General features: G+C 45.5%; 1 protein-coding gene across 2 annotated transcripts; it reads left to right on the top strand.

Annotated features, from left to right (window-relative positions):
• Positions 1-461: 461 nt before the first annotated feature.
• Ly96 (lymphocyte antigen 96) lies at positions 462-15,500 on the top strand. Of its 2 annotated transcripts, XM_051196489.1 has the most exons (5): positions 469-668; positions 4,375-4,464; positions 9,977-10,105; positions 13,760-13,812; positions 15,373-15,500. In XM_051196489.1, the coding sequence occupies exons 1-5, from the start codon at positions 557-559 to the stop codon at positions 15,469-15,471; spliced, it is 483 nt and encodes a 160-aa protein (XP_051052446.1). In that variant the 5' UTR covers positions 469-556; the 3' UTR covers positions 15,472-15,500. The 2 variants fall into 2 exon arrangements, with proteins under 2 accessions (XP_051052456.1, XP_051052446.1); XM_051196499.1 differs by lacking the exon at positions 4,375-4,464 and having other exon boundaries at positions 462-668.
• The last annotated feature ends 6,813 nt before the right edge of the window (positions 15,501-22,313 follow it).

The following is a 22,313-nucleotide window of genomic DNA, read 5'->3' on the forward strand; positions in this document are numbered from 1 at the left end:
GCTTGCATAGCTAGATGCAGGAGAGAATGTCGTGTGCACAGAGAAGTAGTGAGACCCGCGGATCTTCTTTCTTTCTTGAGACAGGGTCTCACTATGTAGCCCTGGCTGTCCTGGAATTTGCTCTTTAGACCAGGCTGGCCTCGAACTCACAGAGATCCACCTGCCCTTGCCTCCAAAGTGCTGGGTTTAAAGGTGTGCCAATACGCCCAGCCGAGTTTCCTTTAAGAAAGGGTTTCCTGTGGGACTTTTGATCTTACTGAAAACTTCCTGTGTTTTAAAGTGGCTAATAAATAAATAATGAATGAAGTGCCATTGAATTTACATTAAGTGTCGAGAAACAGTATACTCTAGGTCATTTTCTCTCTCTTGCCTTGCAGCACCTAGTGCTCAGATAACGAAAACAAACGCACAGACAGTCACTAGTGCAAATAAAAAGAGGAAACACTTGGATGGGAACTTTGAAATCACATGACTGGTGACTAAGTCTGTTCTTTCTCCCTCGCTGTGGAGTCCGATGGTCTCCCTTGAGTGTGTAAAGTGCTGGAGATATTAAGTCATGTTGCCGTTTATTCTCTTTTCTACGCTGCTTCCTCCCGTATTTACTAGGTCTGAGCAGCAACAGTGGGTCTGCAACTCCTCCGATGCAACTGTTTCCTACAGTTACTGCGGTAAGTGACAGGTCAACAAACAACTATTTCCAGGGACCCTTTGCACCGAAGCCGAGGCTGAGGGCAGGCGACTCAGCTGCGGAGGTTGCAGCTGTGGGGGCTGCTGCGGTCTGGGGCGGGGTGGGTGGGTGCGATGGGGCGGGGCGGGGCAGGGTGGGGTGCGATGGGGCGGAGCAATGCCGACCACTTCCGGGTGTGGGTCTTCTTCCTCTCACTCCCCACTTATAGATCAGGTGTTTTTTACCTCCGGGGCTTCGGTCGCTGCCATGGTCGGGCCCCCCTCCGCTCGGAGCACAGTTTCAGGTTCTCAGTTGCAGCAGCAGAACTGTTTGCTTTTGAGTCCCAGCCCCGACACAAACTGGCTGCTTCTGCTTCCTGGTGGTGGGGGCTTCCTCTCCAGCCTGTGGTTCTCCAGGCCTCGTGCCAGCATCTGTGGTCGTGGGATGTTAGCCTGGTCTCTCTCTTCACCAATTGCATGACTTTTTTTTTCTTTCTAGTTGCAAAATGAAAGCGATTTTAGAGTTCACTCTATGAGGCTTGCTGGAGTTAAGAATTTTACCACTGAATCACTTAGAAAAAGTAATGCTGATTTTGGATTTATGCAGTAATTATTATTACTACTCCATAATTTGTTTGGAGAACGAGTCTCACTATGTAGCCGTGTTGGCCTGGAGCCAGGCTGGCTTAGAAATCACACAGATCTGCCTGCCTCTACTTCTAGGGATTAAAGGCATGCGTTGCTACACCCTGTATATTTTAGTTTATTTATTTATTTTTTTTAAGACAGGGTATCAGTATATATAGACTTGCGCTGGCCTGGAACTTGCTATATAGATCAGACTGGTCAAACTCAAAGAGATCCCCCTGCCTCTGCCTCTTGAGTTATTTGCTCAGTTTTGCCTGAATCTCACTATACTGACCTCAAATTCAGGCTCCCTGTTGCCTCAACCTCCCCAGTGCTGGTAATGCAAATTATTTTTCAGTTGAGCTGAACTCCGATTATGGTTCATAATTAATCCTATTATCGCTGCTCAACATCACAGATGCCTGGGGTCGGAAGACCCAGCACCAGGGGTGGAGGTGGGGGTAGCTTGATAGTTGTTTCAGTTTGGTTTTTCTTTCGCTGACTGCTCGGTTGGTTGTCCATTTTTGCCCCCTTTTGAAATATCTGGATGGTTGGAAGTCAATGCCTTCCGAAATGCCAGTACTTTGAAATGCAGGATCTGCTGCCTAAGCATCCGGAAATGCAGAAGGGACTTCATAGATGCACCCTGACTGCGGGCTTCCTTCAGTGGTAAAGCCCATCTGATCAGTCTCTCCAGCTTGGTTATTTCGGGGGAATGGCTTGTGAAGCACTCTGATCATGGTTAACATCTATTCACTTCGGGGGCATTAGGAAAGTGCCCAGTCTGCTAACCTCTGTTTTCCTCTCCTTTTTGGTCTCCTACTTTGTCAATTTACTTATTTTAGTGTGTGTATGTGTGTGTGTGTTTGTGTGTGTGTGTGTCTGTGCGCGCGTGTGCATGGTGTGCTCTGGGTATGTGTGTGTACCCAGAGCAGGCTGGTGCCCCCCAGAAGTCAGAAGAGGCCATCAGAGTCCCTGGAAGTGGAGTTATAGGCCACTTTAAGCTGACTGATGTGGGTTCTGTGAATTGAGCCTGGGTCCCTGATGTCAGTGCTCTTAACCACTGAGCCACCTATGCAGTACCTAATCTACCTCGTTTGTAGGTACTACACAGTGACTCTTCATATGCCTATTAATAATGCATGACGAGTATTATTCAGCATTACTTTTTTAGTAACAATTTAACTCCCTTTACCTTTGTATGGTTGCTTTTTGATAGAGCCTGTATAGCACTAGCTGTTCTGGAACTTGGAATGTATTCTAGGCTGGTCTCCATCTAAGAGACCTGATTGATTCTGCCTTTTGGAGCTGAGGTATGGGCTGTCACACCTGGCAAACACCACACCTGACTTTCTTTGTCTTTTGATGAGACTTTCTGAGGTAGGATCTGTCCCTTTGATCTGTGATACCAACAAATCCTGTGGACTTTGCCTGGAACACCCCGACACCAGGCTGGAAGAAAGCAATGAGGGTCTCCAGCCGATGACCCTGCAGGCTGCCTTTCCAAAGTGGCTCCACTCCTCTGCCTGGGAGAGTCCGCTAAGACAAAAACACCTCCCTGTGGAAAGCATTAATTCCTCTAAAATCGGTAGGCTCTGGAGTGCTAAGATTAAAGTATATGCCACCAAGTCTGGCTTATATGGTAACATTTTAAGGTCCTTGAAAAATTCTATTTGGACTGGGCATGGTGTTTCATGCTTCCAATTCTAGCATTCATGAGTTCTAAGCCAGCCTGGGCTAGAGAGTAAGATCCTGTCGTAAAACAAAAATGAATAAATACATAGATTGTCCTCGAGAGTCTGGCTGACTCACTTTAATTAATTAATTTTTTAAAAATAGATTTAGTTTTTTAATTGTATTGGGGCCCCAAACTGTGCGCATGGTTAGGCGTGCGTTTTAACATTGAGCTACATCCTTCACCTGACTTGAATTTATTTTGGACAGGCATTCACCAATTCTAGCAACATCTTCTACCTTGGGTAGATAGATGATACTGTTACACCCAGTGCACTATGTACCACAGGAAGGAGAGAGACAACACTTACGGTTCCAAAGATTTTAATGACTTACCCCATAAGAGGTCAGTGATGGATCAGGACTACAGGACAAGGACTCAGGCGCTTTGTTTCTCCTGGTTGCCCTGAGCAGGGGCAGAAGTGGGGTTTACAAGCACAAAAGTCACAAACATAAATCTCACCAATCGGAAGTCACCATTAGGGACTTATCTTGTGTGTCCATCTTTCCCAACCCATACAACATGGGTCCGTCCAATCAGACCCGTTTGCTCCTCTGTTGTTAGGAGAACTACAGGGCATAACAGACTGTGTCTGTGGTTCAGGGAGGAGGCTGGTGAGCCACTGGAAAGCCCTCAGCTCCCCTGGGGCTTGGGAACTTGAACTGTGTTTCACCCTACAGGGGAAATGGACTCTGAAGCCAAGCTCGCGCGTGGCCAAGGTGCCTTTGCCTGCTCCCTTCAGTGTCAGAATTCCAGGACTAGTGAGATGGGTATTAATTGTTTTTGGAACTCTGGGGAAGTGGAGGAGCTAGAAGTGTATCAGTTCTCTTACGTGGGAAAGCTGAGAGGTAGGAGTTTCTTCGCACATGCTGAGCAGAGGGGAGAGGGGAGAACCTGGAAGTAGCATCTGTCAGCTCAGACACCTGCTTTGCTGTGCAGGAGACTGTGGCAGACTATCAGATCTCCAAGATGTGCAGCCTGCAAGTCAGTCCTTTGGGAGCTGGGTTGGCAGAATTAGGGTATTGAGCACACAGGCAAAGCTGGCAGGGTATGGTGCTGGGGTCTGGGACCCTGACACCGGTGAGTAAAGTTTGTGCGTTTGCATGGAGACTTTTCATTAGTTTCTGGCTTTTTACCTGTGCAATTTGTACTTGAGGGAAAACCTAGGTCCTCTTATTCAGCTATGCTGCAATTGTCAGCCTTCTACAGAGCGGTATTTTTAATGACCTTCAATTGTTCTCATGATATAATTTTAACACAAAGAGCATCTTTTGGGGGCTGATATAAGAACGCAATATTTATTGGAAGTTATTTACAATAGCTAACATTTTCCTTATTCCTTTTAGATAACATGAAATTCCCGTTTTCAATTACTGCTGAACCCTGTATAACATTGAAGGGAACCAGTGGTTTTTTACATATTAAGTTCATTCCAAGTAAGTACAAATACAAACTTTCATTTTTTTAAAAAAGATTTATTTATTTAGCATATAGTATTCTGCCTGCATGTCTGCCTGCAGGCCAGAAGAGGGCACCAGATCTTACTATAGATAGTTGTGAGCCACCATGTGGTCGCTTGGAATTGAACTCAGGGCCTCTGGAATGGCAGTCAGTGATCTTAACCTCTGAGCCATCTCTCCAGCACCTAAACTTTCATTTTTGCTGTATTCTAGATCAACTCACAGTCATAAAGGGAGGTTTTTACAAGAAAAGGTAGAAATGAGGATAACGTCAGCCTTCTAATAATGGGTAGCCTTTGTCAACCATTAGTTATTCAGCAGGTGAGAAATACTGAGTTTCAATTGGAACATCTGTGTGAGCAAGCCAGGATTTGCTTCCCACCCCCAGACAGGGTTTATCAGTATAAGAGTCCAGGCTGTCCTAAAACTGGATCTGTAGACCAGGCTGGCCTTGAGCTCACAGAGACCCACCTGCCGCTGCCTCCCAAATGCTGTGATTAAAGGTATACACATCCAGGAAATGAATTCTAATCTCTAGCACTATGGTCTCCATTCTCAGCATAGACTTCAAGCATGTTTTATTATTTGCAAAGTGCTATCCTATGAATAACAAGCTTTTATAAATGACACATTTTGTTATTATTTTACGTGTGTGTGTGTGTGTGTGTTTGTATCTCTGATATTTGCCATGTGTGTGGGTGCCTGTGGAGGCCAGAGCAGAGCATTAGATTCCGTGGAACGGGAGTTACAGATGGCTGGCTATGAGCTGTCCAATGTGGATGCTGGGAACTGAATCTGGGTCTTTTGGAAGAGCACACCTAACCACTGAGCCAGCCCTAGTATATTAGCCATCTCCCTAATAACAATATTTTGTTGTTGTTATTGTTTTCTCTTTCCTTCTGATTTATGAGACAAGGTATCACTATATAACCCAGTCTGGTCTAAAAATTACTGCCCAACACAAATTGTCCTGGGATTTATGGCAACCTCCCTGTCTCTGACTCTCCAGTGCTGGGATTATATGTCTGTCTATGTACAGTATCATACAGATATGCTTAAAGGAACATTCCCTCAGACTGAAGTTTATAAGAAAAAGGGCAGCTGAGAAAGACACTGAGTATATGTGGCGCGTGACTTTAATCCCAGCATTTGGGCAGAGGCAGGTGGAGCTCTGTGAATTCAAGAATAACTTCATCTACATAGTGAGTTCCTGGACAGCCGAAGCTACATAGCGGGAGACCCTGTTTCAGTTGGAGGAGGAGGAGAAGAGAACTTGAGAATGATAAATGAAATTTACTGTTAGTTTTCCTGAATCTAACTGTTGAATTTTCACTTTGACACATTGACTCCGCATCCGTTTATTCATTAGGAGGAATCAGACAGGTGTAGGACAACTGACAAAGGGTGGTAGCAGCAGCCTTAAAGACAGGCAGAAAGAAGGTGCTAGAGGTTCTATGAAGTCATGGGGTAGGGGTATCGCCCAGTGGCTGATGTGTGAGCCCGTGGCCCCCAGCGCAAGAATCTGTCTGTGCTGTATGCTGGACAGGTGAAATGATAGCCCGGAGCCTTTGTGGCAATGGACCAAGAACTGTTCAACCTTATTTGGCCAAGGGTAAGAGAAATAGCAGAAATTCTGACCTAGTTAAAGCTTGGCAATTTCTTTTTTTTTCTTGTCCCCAGTCTCTGGTGTGCCTTGTCCTCAGACGTTAGCATGTGATGGTTTTACACAGTCAGTAATCTCACTTTTAGGTGAATCTGTTTCCCTTTAAAAATACGATGCATTCCCAGTCCCAAATAATAAAAAGATACATGTCAGCACTTCGAGTGAGAAACACATGCTTGTGAGAGAGGACTAGAGAAGACACTCAAGGGTTGAGCCTGGAGTGCAGATCGGAGACCTTTGAAAAGCAAAAGAGGCCAGCATAGTGCTAAGTCCTTGTCATCACATGGGCAGAAGCAGAAGGATTGCTGAGTTCATGAGTTTGGTGAGACCATGTTTCAGACTCAGAACCATAAAATCCCACCCACCCACCCAGTCAACCTGTTAACCAACCAACCAAAAGCAAAGAGAAATGGAAGAGATTTAGGATGAGCATCAATCCGAAAGGCGCCTTTGAGATACTCTCAGGGTGTTATTGAGGATTCCCCCGTGTAAAGATTGCCTGTCCTAACAGTTCCAAGGCACAGACTGGAAATGTGGTGCAGCAATTAAGAGCACTTTCTGCTCTTCTAGAGACCAGAGTTGAGTTCCCAACACCCACATGGAGCAGCTCACAACCTCTTATAACTCCAACTGCAGGGGATCTGATTTCCTCTGGCTTCTGTAAGCAACTGTACACACATACACACATTCTCACACAGATGCACACATACAAAATTAAAAATAAGCCAATAGGGACTGGAGAGATAATCCAGTGGTTAAGAGCTCTAGCTGCTCTTGGAGTTTGAGTCCCAGAACCCACATGGTGGCTCACGGTGACTCACAGCTGTCTGTAACTCCAGTTCCAGGAGATCCAATGCCCTCTTCTGGCCTCTGAGGCACCAGGCAGGCAAGCGGTTCAGAAATACATATAGAAAAAGAAAATAATTTTTAGTAAAAAATAATCAGGAACTGGGTGTAGTGCACACCTTTAATCTCAGCACTTGAGAAGCAGAGGGAGGAGGATGGCTGTGAGTTTGGGGCCAGCCTGGTCTACAAAGAGTTGTAGGACAGCCAGGGCTACAATAGTGAGGCCCTGTGTCAAAAATCAGCCAACCAATCATTCATTTCACGACTTGTAAGAACAGCTTGTCCTAAGGGCACTTGAGGTGTCTGATCATTTCAGGCGGAGCTTGTCCTGTAGCTGAGTACTAAATAGATCTAAGGTTCTGCAGCTGTAGGCTCTCTGCTCACTGCCCTCCTTACAGCAGTTTCTGTAGCGGGGAATTTGAGTGGTATACCTTCACTGCTGCCACAAATATGTTATTACTAACTCAATATCACATAATTTACTATACTAATCCAGTAACAAAATAATTAGTCATTTTCTATAGTGCGTCACAATTACTGTCCCTAGAGTTTATTATAATCTCTATAAAGCGCAGAGCCCATTCATAAAATCAGGCTTGTTTTTATGGTTTTATTTCTACCCGGATTTAATAAGAGCTAAAATTATAAGCTTGAGTCAGAAATTGAGTAGGAATAGAAATGATGTCTTCTGGTGCTACTCAGGCTTACTAGCCAGTCTTCTTATAATAGAAACAAATTGACAAACAAACCCGTGGGCAATAAGTCCCCTCAGTGTTATTTCTGGCAGATCTTGGAGTTGTCCTAGGCAAACTCAAAACGACTTCCCCTTGTTCCTTCACAATGAGCACGGTGTTTCTCATCTACCCCAACACTCACATCGATGTCTTTGACCAGCTAGGCCTCAGAAGTGGTATGTCACTACAACCATTGCTCATAACTACGACCGTAGTCATGTCCAAGATCTAAGGCTTCTCAGGATATAAACCGCTGAGATGTCAAAGCAGGGCTTCCTGTCCTGGCGTCACTTAGAGACTGGAATCATGCTGGGTCACACAGGATAGCAGCGCCATCTGTCTGCCATGTCGGCAGCACAGGAATTCCTTGTGGCTTCATCTCTTCAACTCACAAGCACACACACTCTGGTGTTTAGAGTCCATGGGACTGACTTTTTTTCCTTAAGATTTTTAGCACCCCATAATAATCTTTTCCACATCTAACCCAGGAAGTATCAACGTGGAACAAATGTAGGCCATTTGGTGGTCTTCAGGCTTGTACCTTTTCTGATAGAAAGGGGTCTGGTAAGATTTAGCAGGACTGGGGCTCTACTGTCAGTGAAATAGGATAAAATAAAAACGATCAATCATTACATGTGATTTATTGATTTTTTTTAGGGTTTTACTTAAAAGCACTCCTTGTGCTACCTGTCTGCCCAGCATACCTCCCCTTGCTACCAGCCACAGGGTGACCTGGAGAAACAGCAGAGGCAATTGCTTGATGTCTTTACTGACCTGACTGCCACACATGCTTCTTGCTTGCTTGTCCACCCACTCGGTGGTTTTAAGGTATAAAGTGAGGATGCAGCTGGATCCAGGATCGAAGCCCTTTCAGGAGCCGTCCTGGCTTCAGCCCACTGGTGGCATGTCCCTTCCACGCTCTGTGGTACCAGGGAGCTTGTTTTAGAAAGATTCCTGTCACGCCAGTTTGATGTTGATGATGGGGAAGTCACCTCTGAGTTAGTTGTGTAAGGGAACTGAGAAACATTTGACTAAAGATGTAAAATAAGAACACGGTCACGCGGCATCTAAAGCCAGGGGTAACGAATGTTCAGGGTGAAACCTGGAGAACGGAGGAGGGATGGTGGGAAAGTACACTGACTGACACCTCAGAGATGGTGGGCGGGCGACAACGGAAAGGTGATAGAACCCGCCTCGGAGGGAGGCTAGGGAAGGACGTGTCAAGTTCAGCCGAGATCGGTCTGAAGGTGGAAAGCTGCTTTTGATTGACCTATGGTGATTATGACGAATTCATCACACCTTTAATCCCAGCACTCAGGCAGAGGCAGAGGCAGGCAGATCTCTGTGAGTTTTAGGTCAGCCTGGTCTACCTAGTGGAATCCAGGTCAGACAAGGGTACACAATGAGACCCAGTACATACATACATACATACATACATACATACATACATACATATATGAATGAAAACACCTTTTCCTTTTGGGAGAACTGAGTAGCTCCGGAGAAGCAGAAAAGTGTTACTGGAGACTCTCTAGCATCTATCTATGTGCATCTGTCCATCTGTCCATCCTGTCGACCCTATTACCAGGGATTGAAACCCTACTTGCCATTTCACTGCACCTCTGTGTAACAACCCCAGCCTTTTTTTACTTTTTGTTTTGTGACAAGGTCTAAGTTATCAAGGGTTTGCCTTGGACTCACCCTATAGCCCAGACTTATGAGCCTCCCGCTTCAGCCTATTATTATTACTATTATTATTATAGTTGATTTGAGTCAGGGTATATTTATGCAGACCAGGCTGGCCTTGAACTCAGAGAGATGGGACTGCCTCTGCCTCCAGAGTGCTGGGATTGAGGGCATGCACCACCACACCTGGTCTTTAATTATTTTCTTTTGACGATGTTCATCCGAACTGATGAGCTGATTATTCCCAATCCCTTCCTTTCCTTTGAGTTTTCTGGGTGTACTTTGCCAAAACTAAAAGTCTTTGGTAGCTGTCACGATCTGAGTATTTCTGTTTTTGTTTGTTTTGCATATTTTACACAGCTGTCACTGTGGAGCGTTCAACTCTCCTGAAAACTTGTCTTCTTAGAACTTCAGCTTTACCACTGGAATAAGGATACTGATTCCTCATAGACAGCCATGATGCAGCAGCAGTGTAGGAAAAAACACAAGACACAAACACTCTGCACAGGACACCTTACTGAAATGACTAATGGGATCTTTTTTCTTTTTTCTTTCTAAGGGAGAGACTTAAAAAAATTATATTTGAACCTCTCCATCAATGTCAACTCCATAGAGGTGCCAACGCGCAAAGAAGTTATTTGCCATGGATATGATGACAATTACTCTTTTTGCAGAGCTCTGAAAGGAGGTGAGCATTTGGCTTGTGCTGCTTGTGGAGTAGGGACCACAATTCTTTGTGAGGCTGTTAGGACAAGGAAACTCTGGAAATGTGAGGCTCCTTTACTGATAATGATGCTTGGGTTCCTGTAGGTGGAGATTTCCTGTCCTGACCGCTAGTTTACAAATAACCGACATGGAGTCTTAATATTAATTATAAATGCTCATCCAATAGTTCAGGCTTATCATTAACTAGCTCTTACATTCTAGTTAAACCATGTTTCTTGTTTACACTCTGCCACGTGGCAGTACCTTTATTAGTATGACAAATTCATCCTCTGCTTCCTCTGCATCTGGCTGGCAACTCTTCTGACTCCACCCTCCTTTTCCTCAGACCTTGGCTTAGTTGTCCCACTTATTTTTCCTGCCTGGCTATTGGCCAGTCAGCTTTTTATTAACAATGAGAGCAACACATCTTCAGTGTACAGGGTTATTCCACAGAAGGTTCCCTCTAAAGTTTTACTTGTAAAACAATACCCCCAAAACAAACAAACAAACGAAACCCAAATACTTATTCTTGACATTTGTTTTTTCTCCCCTATAATTATTTACCATTATTCTGAGACCTATCTTATTTAAGAGAGGATGGGAGGTAGTTTATAGACATGCATCGAATTTAGTGGCATGCCATGAATTAGGACTAGATGGGACAAAAATGGATAACAAGGTTATAGAATTCATGGAACGAGAGAAGTATAAAGTTTCCTAACATACTTTGTCCTGTGACAATGATTCTCTACCTTCCTAGTGCTGTGACCCTTCAAGTATAGTTAGCTCCTCATGTGGTGACTCCCAAGCATAGAATTCATTACTACTTCATCACTGCAATTTTGCTATGGTACGAGTAGCAATGTAAATATTTGATAGCAGGATGTCTGCTGGTTTCTAAGAAGAGCTGGGGGCTTGCGATGCAATCGAAGCTTGTAGCTCGCTAGCTCATCTTTTCCACCCCGTTTCTGAGCTGCCTGCACTTTAAACCACGTGTGGAGTGTAAGGCAGGCGCCCTGCCTGTGCCTTGGCTTTTCCACCTGCCAGAAACATGCTCTCGGAGAGGGGACAGCTGTCTCGGCCCCCTTTCCCTCGGAGATAAAATGCGGACAGTGAGATTCACGTGTCCACAAAAGCCCGCCTTCATGCTCAGCGTAGAAATCATCTCATGTTCCTGATTTTACAGTCCTGCTGTTTTGTAGGTAAGGGAAATGACGTCTGTGACTCAGCGACGGATGATGGCTCAGTGGCAGTTTGGGGAGGCAGCGACAGAGGGCCTTCTGACTCTCAGTGCAGAATCCTCGCGCTGTGCTGTAATTTTTCCCTTTACTTCCCATTACTGTTGTTAAAAAAAATACATACATACATACATACATACATATCTATATATCTATATATATTTGATAGGTAGTTTTGGTACGGGTTTCTCTGACCACGCAGTAAGCTCAATGGAGCCTAGTTGAACCGTAAAGAACCAGGTTTAATCTGAGCAAAGCACTCTCGGGTAACTCAGGAAAGGGAGTAGGAGAGAAATCACATGGCCATTCCAAACCAGTGGTTTAAATGCGTGTAGAGGGGCACCGGGTGCTGACCTGCCCCAAGGTGGGTTCATGCTATGGTAAGCTTTTGGGCAGGGTTTGAGCCACCATGGAACAGGGCTTTACCCTCGGAAAGGGCGGGGTTCGGGGAGGCAGGGATGGGATCTTCTCAGCTGGAGGGGGCAGCTCTTCCAGGCGAACATTGCAACCCCCTCCACCCCACCCCATCCCCGCTTTTTTAAAAGCTATCTCTCCAGCCCCTTATGCATTTCTCTAGCACAACTATTTTACAATGATCTTCCACAGTCTCTGTGGGATTGTGCTAACAGAATTTTCAGGTTCATTTTCTTGATATCTAGGATGTACCAGAATCAACATAGCTAGCCTGATTACTCTCTCTCCAACTCACACACACACACACACACACACACACACACACACACACACACACACACAGAGAGAGAGAGAGAGAGAGAGAGAGACAGACAGACAGAGAACACTGTGTGAGCAGGCCATGATTTTGGTTCTGGGGGTGTGAAGTTGGACCGCCTGGGATCCTTCCTTAAAAAGTCTCGCTGTCGCAGAAAGGAAAATAATGTACAGGGGAAGGCCACAGATATGAGTAGATGGTGCGCTATTAGTTTTATCTATGGAGTTGTCTAATAGGTGTGACAGGAAAACACATAAATCTTCGGAGTATCTGCTCAGTTCAGTCTGAGAACACCAGACGGCGAGGTGGGGAGAAACAACATTGAGCGACAGGGGACAGCGCCATCTGCAAGCCCATCCGGCCACATCTGGAGTTGTTTCTGTTCTCTCTCTCTCTCTCTCTCTCTCTCTCTCTCTCTCTCTCTCTCTCTCTTTCTTTTTTTTGTGAAATATGCCCACGAGGAAGTGTTCCTGGCTAAAGGGGTGGGAGTTGGGGTGGAAGCTATACCTGGAATGTTGGCCTGCATCCCATGCAAGTGGGAAGTGGTGACCCACGGGCATTGCCGTTTTTGTCAAGAAGTAGTGTCCTTATGGCAGGACTCCTCAGAGGCAGGCACCTTGCAACGTGCACTACGGGAAGGACAGCCATCCATTAGGGATGAAAAAATGGCACCCTGGGCTCAGGGAAGAGGAAGTATAAGCTTACCGGGAGACAAATGGCAGGGCTCCCGAAGGCCTTTGCTGCAGTAGTCAACGATTAGTTAGGTAAAACCAAGCCCCACTTGAGGACATCTCAAAGTGTATTTCTGAGGTATTGTGTATCAGTGAGGGGACAAGCTGGGGCGTTGGTGGCGCACACTTTTGATCCCAGCCCTTGGGAGGCAGAGGCAGCCAGATCTTTGTGAGTTCGAGGCCAGCCTGGTCTATAGAGGGACCAGGACAGCCAGGGCTACACAGAGAAAACACTGTCTCAAACAAACAAACAAAGCCAAAGAAGAAATAGATTTTAAAAGAGAAAGATAACCAGCTCTGGTTGGGGCATGTTGTGCTCAAGGTAACTTTAAAATTCTCTAGTACACCAGTCCATCTGGCATCTGAGCATATGGGCCCAGAGCTTAGGACGTTCTGGTGGGGAGGTGTTATTTAATTGTAGGCTTCTGGTGGTGTGATTGGAAGTAGTGTAAGGATTCTGGCTGTGTTTGGACCATCTCATGGGGGTTATTGCTCAGATGATATAGCGCCCTGCATGCATGAGGCCCCAGGGTCAATCCTCAGTGTTGCCAAGAGAATCATCTCACCCGCCTTTAGGGAGATTCTTATCTGTTATATCCTGCTAAAGGTGTAGCAATATCTCTAAAAGTTACTTATGTACATATATAACCTAGTTTGATGCATGTATTCATCGATTCACAGGGACTGATAGATCTTAAGAATTCAGATGCCCTAGGAGATGAGATTGGGCTGGTACAGGGAGAGAAGCTGGTGTTCCTGAGTATCAGGGTAGAGTACTGTGGATGTCATAGGAAGTTAGTAGGTAGGGTAGAGGAGTACTTTCTCTACATTTCCATTAGAAATAGTTCTGATATTAGTCAGGGTGCTCCATAAAACTATAGTCCATATTTTTAAAAAATCACCTAAAATGACTAATGATGTTTGTGTTTTGTTTTCAGAGACTGTGAATACAATAGTACCATTTTCCTTCAGGGGAATACTGTTTCCTAAGGTATCGTTCAAGAAATGCGCTGTGCTTTCTTAATCTTTTGCAGTAATGTATTGTCTTAGTCAGGGTTGCTGTGAAGAGACACAATCATGACCATGGAAACCCTTGTGAAGGAAGATAATGAAATGGGGTTGGCTTACAGTATTATTGTCATGGCGGGAAACATGGCGGTACTCGGACAGACAGGTGCTGGAGAAGGAGCCCAGAGTTTGCATCTGGATTGGCAGGAAGAGAGGGAGAGACACTGGGCCTGGCTTGAGTATCTGAAATGTCAAACCTACCCACAATGAAACACTTTCTCCAACGAGGCCACACCTGCCCCAAACAGGGCCGCACCTCCTAACAGTGCCACTCCTGGTGACGAAGTATTAAAATCTATAAGTCTATAGGGGCCATTCTTATTCAAACCACACACGTTAAGAACTGAAACAAGCAATTCACCACTTTTAAGAATAGTTATTCAGTTGATTATTCAATTGAGTGTGTTCAGAGTAGTGTGGTTACAGTCAAGAATAGTTTTCTAAATTAAGATGGTCAGGAGTTTTGGTTATAGATATTTTGTTTTTTTTATGTCAATTCTGGGGATTTGAACTCTTGTAGGTTATTTTAAAGGAATTATAAAACCCCTCATTTTCTAATTGAGAAACAAATGGATTCTCTGCTCACTGAATTAAAAGGCATGCAGAGACCAGCAAGATGGCTGTGGATAAAGGTGCTTACTTCCAAGATGAAGGGAGTTCTCTTGCTGGGACTCATGTGGCAAGAGGAGAGACTTGACTTCCATGAATTGTTCCCTGAGTTCGGCCGTTACAGGAATGCATGCAAGCACTCACACAGGCACGCACGCGTGTGCGTGCGCACACACACACACACACACTTACACATACCACATACACACACTCACACATACACACACACACTCACACACACATACTCACACACACACACTCACACATTCACACACCACACACACACACACTTATACACAGCACACACTCACACACACTCATACACACATACTCACACAGGCACACACACACTCACACCCCCCCCACACACATACTCACACAGGCACACACACACTCACACACACTCACGCACACACACTCACACACACACTCATACTCACACAGACACACACACACATACACTTTTAAAAGGCACTCCGGTTTTCATCCTGCTGGAAAACTAAGAAAATGAAGTTGGGTTTGGGAATTAGTTATGTGCCAGAGTATTGATGGGTTGGCATCAAGCTCTGGGTTTGATCCCTTTCACCACAAGAAAACAACCAATTCAATTTTAATGTTGTGTACTGATAAGAAAAAAGTTCTTGCCAGGCTCACACCTTTAATCTCAATACCCAGGAGGTAGAGGCAGATAGATCTCTGTAAGTTCAAGGCCAGCCTGATCTACAGAATGAGTTTTAGGCCAGTCAGGGCTACATGGTGAGAGACTTTCTCAAACAAAACAAAGAGAAAGAAAAGGAAAAAAATGTTCTTATAGCCTTTGGAATAGCAACACCTAACATTTTGTATTGCTTGTCTTTATTACTCCTCATTTTAGGGCCAATACAGATGTATTGCAGAAGCCATTGCAGGGGATAATGAAGAAAAGCTATTTTGTTTGAATTTTACCATCATCCACCACTCTAATGTCAATTAGAATAAATTAAGAATACATATTTTTTTTTATTTTTGAAAAATGGCATTCTGTTTTTCTTAAAAAACCTTTCACCTTTATTATTTATTTGTGTGTGTGTGTGTGTGTGTGTGTGTGTGTGTGTGTGTGTGTGTGTGTGTCCGTCCCTGACTGGCCTGGAACTCACTATGTAAAAGCAGGCTCAGATCTGATTGCTCTGTCTCCCAAGTGAATTAAAGGTGTGAAGGTGTGTACTCGATGCCAACTGCTGCAGCTTCTTCCTGTTCCTTTTCCTGCCCCTCCTCCTGCCCCTCCTCCCTCTCCTCCCCTCCCCTCCCTCCTCCCCTTCCTCCCCCTCCTCCTATCCCTGTCCTCTGCTCCCTCTCCTCCTCCTCCTTTCTTTTTCTTCTTTCTGAGTCACGTTATAAAGAGGGCCTATCCCTGAGCTCACATTGTCTACAGCTCCTAGCAATGCTCAGCCTCCAGTTACTCTTTGGGCCTCACGGGCCCCAGCTGAACGTCTCAGTGTCAAAGCATCAGAAATACACGGTTAAAAACGGACATGGTTTCTGGGCAGTGCTGGCGCACACCTTTAATCCCCGCGCTCAGGAGGCAGAGGCAGGCGGATCTCTGTGAGTCTGAGGCCAGCCTGGTCTACATAGAGTATTCCATGCCAGCCAGGGCTACATATGAAGACCCTGTCTTAAAAAACCAATAGAAAAAAAAAAAAGATGTGTGTGTGTCCCTGACCTATACTTAATGCAGTAAATTCTCAGGACTGTGGAACGGGCTGCCAGATTTCTTGTTCCCTGGTTTTGCTGTGGTTGTCCTGAGCCTCTGCCCTGGGGTTGGCTTGGATTCAGCAGGACAGCCAGTATGTGGTATGTGGCGTTCCCAGGTACTGTGATTGTCTACGCTGGGCATGCAACAGGTCCTGGCTTGTCAAAAGGGAAGGTCAATATCCCTTGTCTGTGTAGCCAGAGGTGCAGCCTTCCTGCTCACACATGTCCCATGACGACTGTGATGCTGCACACAGGGGAATGGCCAACCCAAAGGAACACAGACTCGGGCCAAAGCCCAGGAGTCAGGCCAGCCCGCATCCCGGCAGGCTCAGCACTTACCGCTTACTGCACTGGTGCAAAGGAGCTCTAGTGTTCGTACTGACAACACTACAGCTGTTTCACAGCTACATTAATGCTCCAGCATCTAGCCCTTTCTGCTCTGTTCCCTCCTAGTGCTGTTAACTCTTCTCTCTGTCTCTCTGCTGCTGGGTGTCAAACTCAGGGCCTGGAGCGCGCTAAAGAATTTCTTTATCTCTGAATTATGCCCTCATCCCCACTTTAAATGTTTCTATTGCTGATGTTGGCAAGGCCAGTGTATATACCAGGCACAGGGGGATACTTTAGGTGCTTTAGGGACCTATGCTTTATTTTACTTATTATTTATTTTGGAAATAAGGTCTTGCTCTAGCTCTGACTGATGTGGTCCTCTTTTTATATAGCCTAGACTGCCCTTAATCTCATAGCAGTCATCCTGTATTAGCCTCCTGAGTGTTGAGATTACAGGTATATGCTGTCATATCCGATTTTACAAATGTTTAATTTCTTTCAAAGTCAGAATTGAAAGCAATATGATAACGTAGCGTCCTCGGATGGCTGAGGTGGGAGCATCTCTTTCGCTCAGGAGTTACCAGGGCAACATGGTGAGAGGGTAGCTAAAAAAAGAATAAAATAAACTGAGTTATTCACACACAAAGTACAAGCAATAAAAGTATAGTAACAAATTCATTTGTCACTGTACCAAGGTAGTTATAAAATACAATTAATTTTTTTTGTTTGCTTTTCGTGAAAGAAGGGAGTTCACACAGGTCAAAGGGTTTTGAGCTCTATGAAGTCAAAATGTGGCCATAGGATTGATGATCACATTGTCCACTACGAGGAATCTTGCTGCTGTCGACGGCTGCTAGGTAAACAGACTTCAATATATAATATGTTTCAATATATAATATACATATTACATATATTGCATACTATTCTTTTAGGAACTACATTAAGACTTGAGGATAAAGGGTGACAGACAAGCAAGATCAGTCTCTCCCTCCACAGAATTTGAATGTAGCTGAAAAAGCAAACCACGAAAGTACTTGTTGCACAATATGATGGGTGTCATTATTAGAGAGGAATTACAAAATGACGGTAAAATAGGAAAGGAGACACTCGTCATGGGGTCAAAGGACACAGGCCGTCGTGCCTTAGTCCATAGATGCTATACACCCAGTTTTTCTCCTTCCTTTTAAATAACACATGGATTGGGTCATACTTGTCCCTGTGGCCCATTGTCACAAGAGCTTACCAAGAACTTACCTGAAGGATGTCTCTAGGGACAGACAAGCTGTCCATTGCACAATTTCTTACATGGGAAATCCCCTTAAATCACAAGGAAGAGACTTAAAAAAGGAGGAGGAGGGGGAGGGGGAGGAGGAGGAGCAGCAGCAGCACCCAACCTTCTTGAGCAACACCTTCAGACCCTTCTGCAAACACGGAACAATGTCTGCTCGTATCCCATCAGTGGATCATCCGAGTATCCCCGAAACTAATGCCCCCTTTGCCCTGTTATCTTTTCCCTGATAATTTATGTTCAGTCTGAATTTGTATCTCTGTGATTTCTGGGTCATGTGCCCTCCTGTCTGGCATCCACACAATAGGAGACGGAATCAAGCAACATCGTTTTGCAGTTTACTCATCATCTTGCTACTGATCGTTAACCACTTGTAAATATATTGCTTGGGTGTTGGCTGAGGTCCTTGTCTGTCGTCTTGTGCTTTCCCACGCTCTTTTTTCACAGTGTCCTGACTAGGTTAGTTGATTGTAAAGAAGTTTCTGGAACTCCTCGACAATTTCACAGTCTCATGTTTCTCTTGCTACCCTTGCTTCCTCCTCACCTTTCAGTGAGACCAGTTTGTAAGAATTTCTGGGGATTTCCACGTTGTCCAAGGAAGAAGAACTTTCTTCTTTGACGTTATGGAGAAACTTGTGCCCGGCTTTCTCGAGCTGGCTTTCTCAACTATTTAAATTCACATACGTTACCTTTTCAGTTCTCACCTCTCATGCATAAGTGGGATTGCTTTTAGGAACTTCTTTATCCCAAACGTAATATTTTAAAGATCGTTTCTGGAATCATCTCAAGCATGTTATAAAAATTTCCATGGTTTGTGGCAATCCCCCCCCCCCCCCCGCTGTCCTGAAGGAATTAGAAAAAGACTAGGTCATGACCATAATGATTTACTTGTGTGCCCCATGGTAGCCCGTGCTGACAAATCGACATGGATTATTATTGAAGCTCATTGGTTAATTTCCCTTTCTTCTTTTTGTTGTTATTTCTTCTGTTGTGTATGTGTTTCTTTGCTTACTTGTGTGTGTGCTCATGTGGGGATATGCATGCATGTCCACCTGAATGTGTGCATATGTGTGGAGACCAGAGGTTGATGCCCATGTTGGGTCTCTTCCTCTATCACTCTCTGTGCTGGATAGGTTTTTGTTTTGTTTTGTTTCTTTCTTTTCACACAGGGTTTCTCTGTATTGCTTTGGAGCCTGTCCTGGAACTCACTGGGTAGACCAGGCTGGCCTCAAATTCACAGATATCTGCCTGCCTCTGCCTTCCAAGTGCTGGGATCAAAGGCGGTCACCACCAACGCGCGGCCTATGCTGGATAGTTTTGAGTCAGCTTGGCACAAGCTAAAGTCATCTGAGATGAGGGAGCCTCAATGAAGAAAATGCCTCTACTGGGCTCTAAGGGGGGGGGTGCATTGGTCTCCCTGGAAGAGGAAATAGAATAGGTTTGTGGATGGGTTGGAGGTAGGTGGGGATTGGAATGGGGGCACCAGGTGGAGGGGTGGCGTGGAGAGAGAGAGAGGAGAGAGAGAGAACTGGAACTGGAGGGCATTTGGGGGGCAATGTGGAAAGTAAGTGCAGTAGAAATGCCTAGGATCCAAGCGAGGACTCTTAGCAGTGGATGATACAGAGCCTGACCTGGACAGCTTTTGTAACCAGGCAACCTCCAATGGTGGGATTGGCATACCCACCCAACCAAAAGCCTTCTACTTACATTCTATCTACCTGCAAGGTGTGCCAGGGCAATCTAGGCACAGAACTTGTGGGAGTGGCCCACAATGACTGGTCTACTTTGAGGTTCACACCACTAGAGGGAGCCCATGCCTGGCACTGCCTGCATGACCAGGAACCAGAGCTTGGACAGCCCAGAGACATAGGATAGGAAAAAAAAAATCAATAAAATGATTCCTAATGTTATTCTACTATACTCTCAGATCGGTACCCAGCCCTATCAGAGAGGCTTCATCCAGCTGCTGACAGGAGCAGAAGCAGAAACCATAGCCACACATTAGGGGAATAGAGAGCCCAAATTGGAGATCTCCATCCGGTCCTCCACTAAGAGCTGGGGAACCCCTCAGAAAAGAGAAAGGAAGGATTGTAGGAGGCAGAAGTGTGGAGGATACCAGGAGAACATAGTCTACAGGATTAACTGAGCAGGGCCCATAGAGGCTCACAGAGACTGAAGTGGCCATCAATGAGCCTGCAGGGACCTGTGCTAGGTCCCCTGAATACACCGTATGGTTGTTAGCCTTGAGCTTTTGTGGGACTCCTAACACAGGGAGCTGGGGTGTCTCTGACTCCCCCAGCCTACTGGGCTGCCTCACCCAGTCCTGATATGAGGGTGTGTGCCGGTTTTCACTGTTTCTTTTTATGCTGTATTTGGTTGGTGTCCCTGGGAGGCCTGCCCCCCGAAGGGAAATGGAGGCGGAAGAGTGGATTTGGGGGAGAGTTGGGGGGCTGGGAGGAGTGAGGAGGGGAAACTGTGGGCGGGATATATTGTATGAGACAATGAACAAACAAACAAATAAGTGAAAACGCCTCCATAAGTACAGGTTATAGGCAGGCCTGTAATTGAAATTAGTGATTGATGGAGGAGGGCTCAATCCGTTGTGGGTGGTGCCATCACTGGGCTGGTGGTCATGGCTTTTATAAAAATGCGGGCCGTGCAAGCCATGGGGCGCAAGCCAGTAAGCAGCACCCCTCTGATGGGAGATGGCATGCTGTAAATATGTTTCTCTTATTGGTTAATGAATAAAGCACTGTTGGCCAATAGGAAAGCAAGATAAGCGGGACTAGGAGACAAGAAAGATTCCGGAAGTAGTACAGAGGAGAGTCATCATGGAGGATGGAGAGAGTAGAATGCCAGCCCCTCTCTCCGGTAAGATGAGACCACGTGGGAGTACTTAGATTAATAGGAATGGGTTAATATTTAAGAGAGAACTAGCTGATAAGAAACTAGTAACAGGCAACAGAATTACACCTAATACAATGTCTCAGTATGTTATTTGGGGCTGGCTCCGTGGTGGGTCCAGGCCGGCAAGAAAAACCTACTCATAACACCCCTCCATGGCCTGTGCATCAGTTCCTGCTTCCAGGTTCCTGTGGTGCTTGATTTCCTGTCCTGACTTCCTTCAATGTGGAAATGTAAGCTGAATAAACCCTTGCTTTTTGGTCATGGCGTTCATTGCAACAAAAGAAACCCTAACTAAGACACCCTCTGTCCTATTTTGGAATGAGCTCTAGGAGCTGACCTGTTGCAAATCGCCATACTTACCCAAAAGATCCTGTGGGGTTGGAGTAATTGTAGTGGCTTTTCATTGCTGTGACCAAGTACCGGACAAAAAGCAGTGTAAGGTAAACGTGTTCACACCGACACCGATTGAGGGTAGGGATTTTGGTGGGAGGAGCCTTTGGCTGTGGCTGCAGCAGTGTGAGGTCTTCGGCTCACATCTGCCCAGTTCAGGAAGCAGAGCGAGAGGAAAATGAGGTTGGACTAAAAGCCCTCAAGGCTCAGCCCTGTCTTGTGCAAAATGTCTGGCACAAGCGACTGACAGAAGATTCATTTTGTCACACAGTCTGAGGCTTCTGTCTTCCTGGGTGGGAACGTTATGGCGGCGGCGTGAGCCAGCTGAGCACTTTACATTCAGTCAGGAAGCAGGAGAGGCGAATGCTGCAGTTCCAGTCCAGGACCCCCATCCATGAATGGGGTTGCTCACGTTTAGGGGGGGGGCTTGTCACATCAGTTACCCTAGTCTAGAAAAACCCTCATAGATACACCTAGGGATTGTTTCTACGGTGATTCTAAATCCCACTGACAATCAAGAGTAACCAACACACACGCACACACACTTCTCAAAGTCTCCAGAATCTCCCCAAATGGTGCCACCGTCTAGGGTCAAGTCTTCGAACAAATGGTGTCAAATATGTGAGCCCCTGGGGGAAATTTCACATTAAAATCATAGCAATGACCAAAGGAGTGTGCTGGCACCGGGACAGACAAACCAAGTAGATGGCACAGCTAGCCGAGCCAGTGACACCCTTTAGTGAGACAGGGTTCCTACCGACCTGGGGAGCCTTTCTATATCGTCACTTACGGACTTTTTACTGCTCATTTTTATGAGTTCTAACTCAAAATACGCAGCCACCCCCCTCCCCAACTTTGACATCTTCTTTGAACACAAGCCAAGTTTTATCATCTGAGAGGCTGAGGCAGAAGGGTTTGGATTCTTGGTCAGATTCAGGCCGGTGTGAGCTATAAACTTTATACATGCCACTTCCTACTTTTTTTTTTTTTTTGTCCCTGAAGCAAAATTCAATAGGGAAGATAAAGTAGCTTAATTTCAGATCAGGGGAAGATATTTAGGCATATAAAGTTAAAAGCTACATTTTAGTGTTCTGGATTTGAAAAGTCCAACTGTGGGGATGAATGTGAGAAACCCACACACCCCTTAGTAAGCAAGATGGCAGCGTGTGTCC

Source organism: Phodopus roborovskii, unplaced genomic scaffold (assembly GCF_943737965.1).
Source record: "Phodopus roborovskii unplaced genomic scaffold, PHOROB, whole genome shotgun sequence".
NCBI classification, from domain to species: Eukaryota; Metazoa; Chordata; class Mammalia; order Rodentia; family Cricetidae; genus Phodopus; species Phodopus roborovskii.

Excerpts from the sequence above, each read along its gene's own strand:
- Ly96 (XM_051196489.1), top strand. The coding sequence starts at position 557 with ATGTTGCCGTTTATTCTCTTTTCTACGCTGCTTCCTCCCGTATTTACT. Across the intron at positions 10,106-13,759 it reads TTGCAGAGCTCTGAAAGGAG|AGACTGTGAATACAATAGTA; the intron begins GTGAGCATTTGG and ends TTTTGTTTTCAG. Across the intron at positions 13,813-15,372 it reads GGGGAATACTGTTTCCTAAG|GGCCAATACAGATGTATTGC; the intron begins GTATCGTTCAAG and ends TCCTCATTTTAG.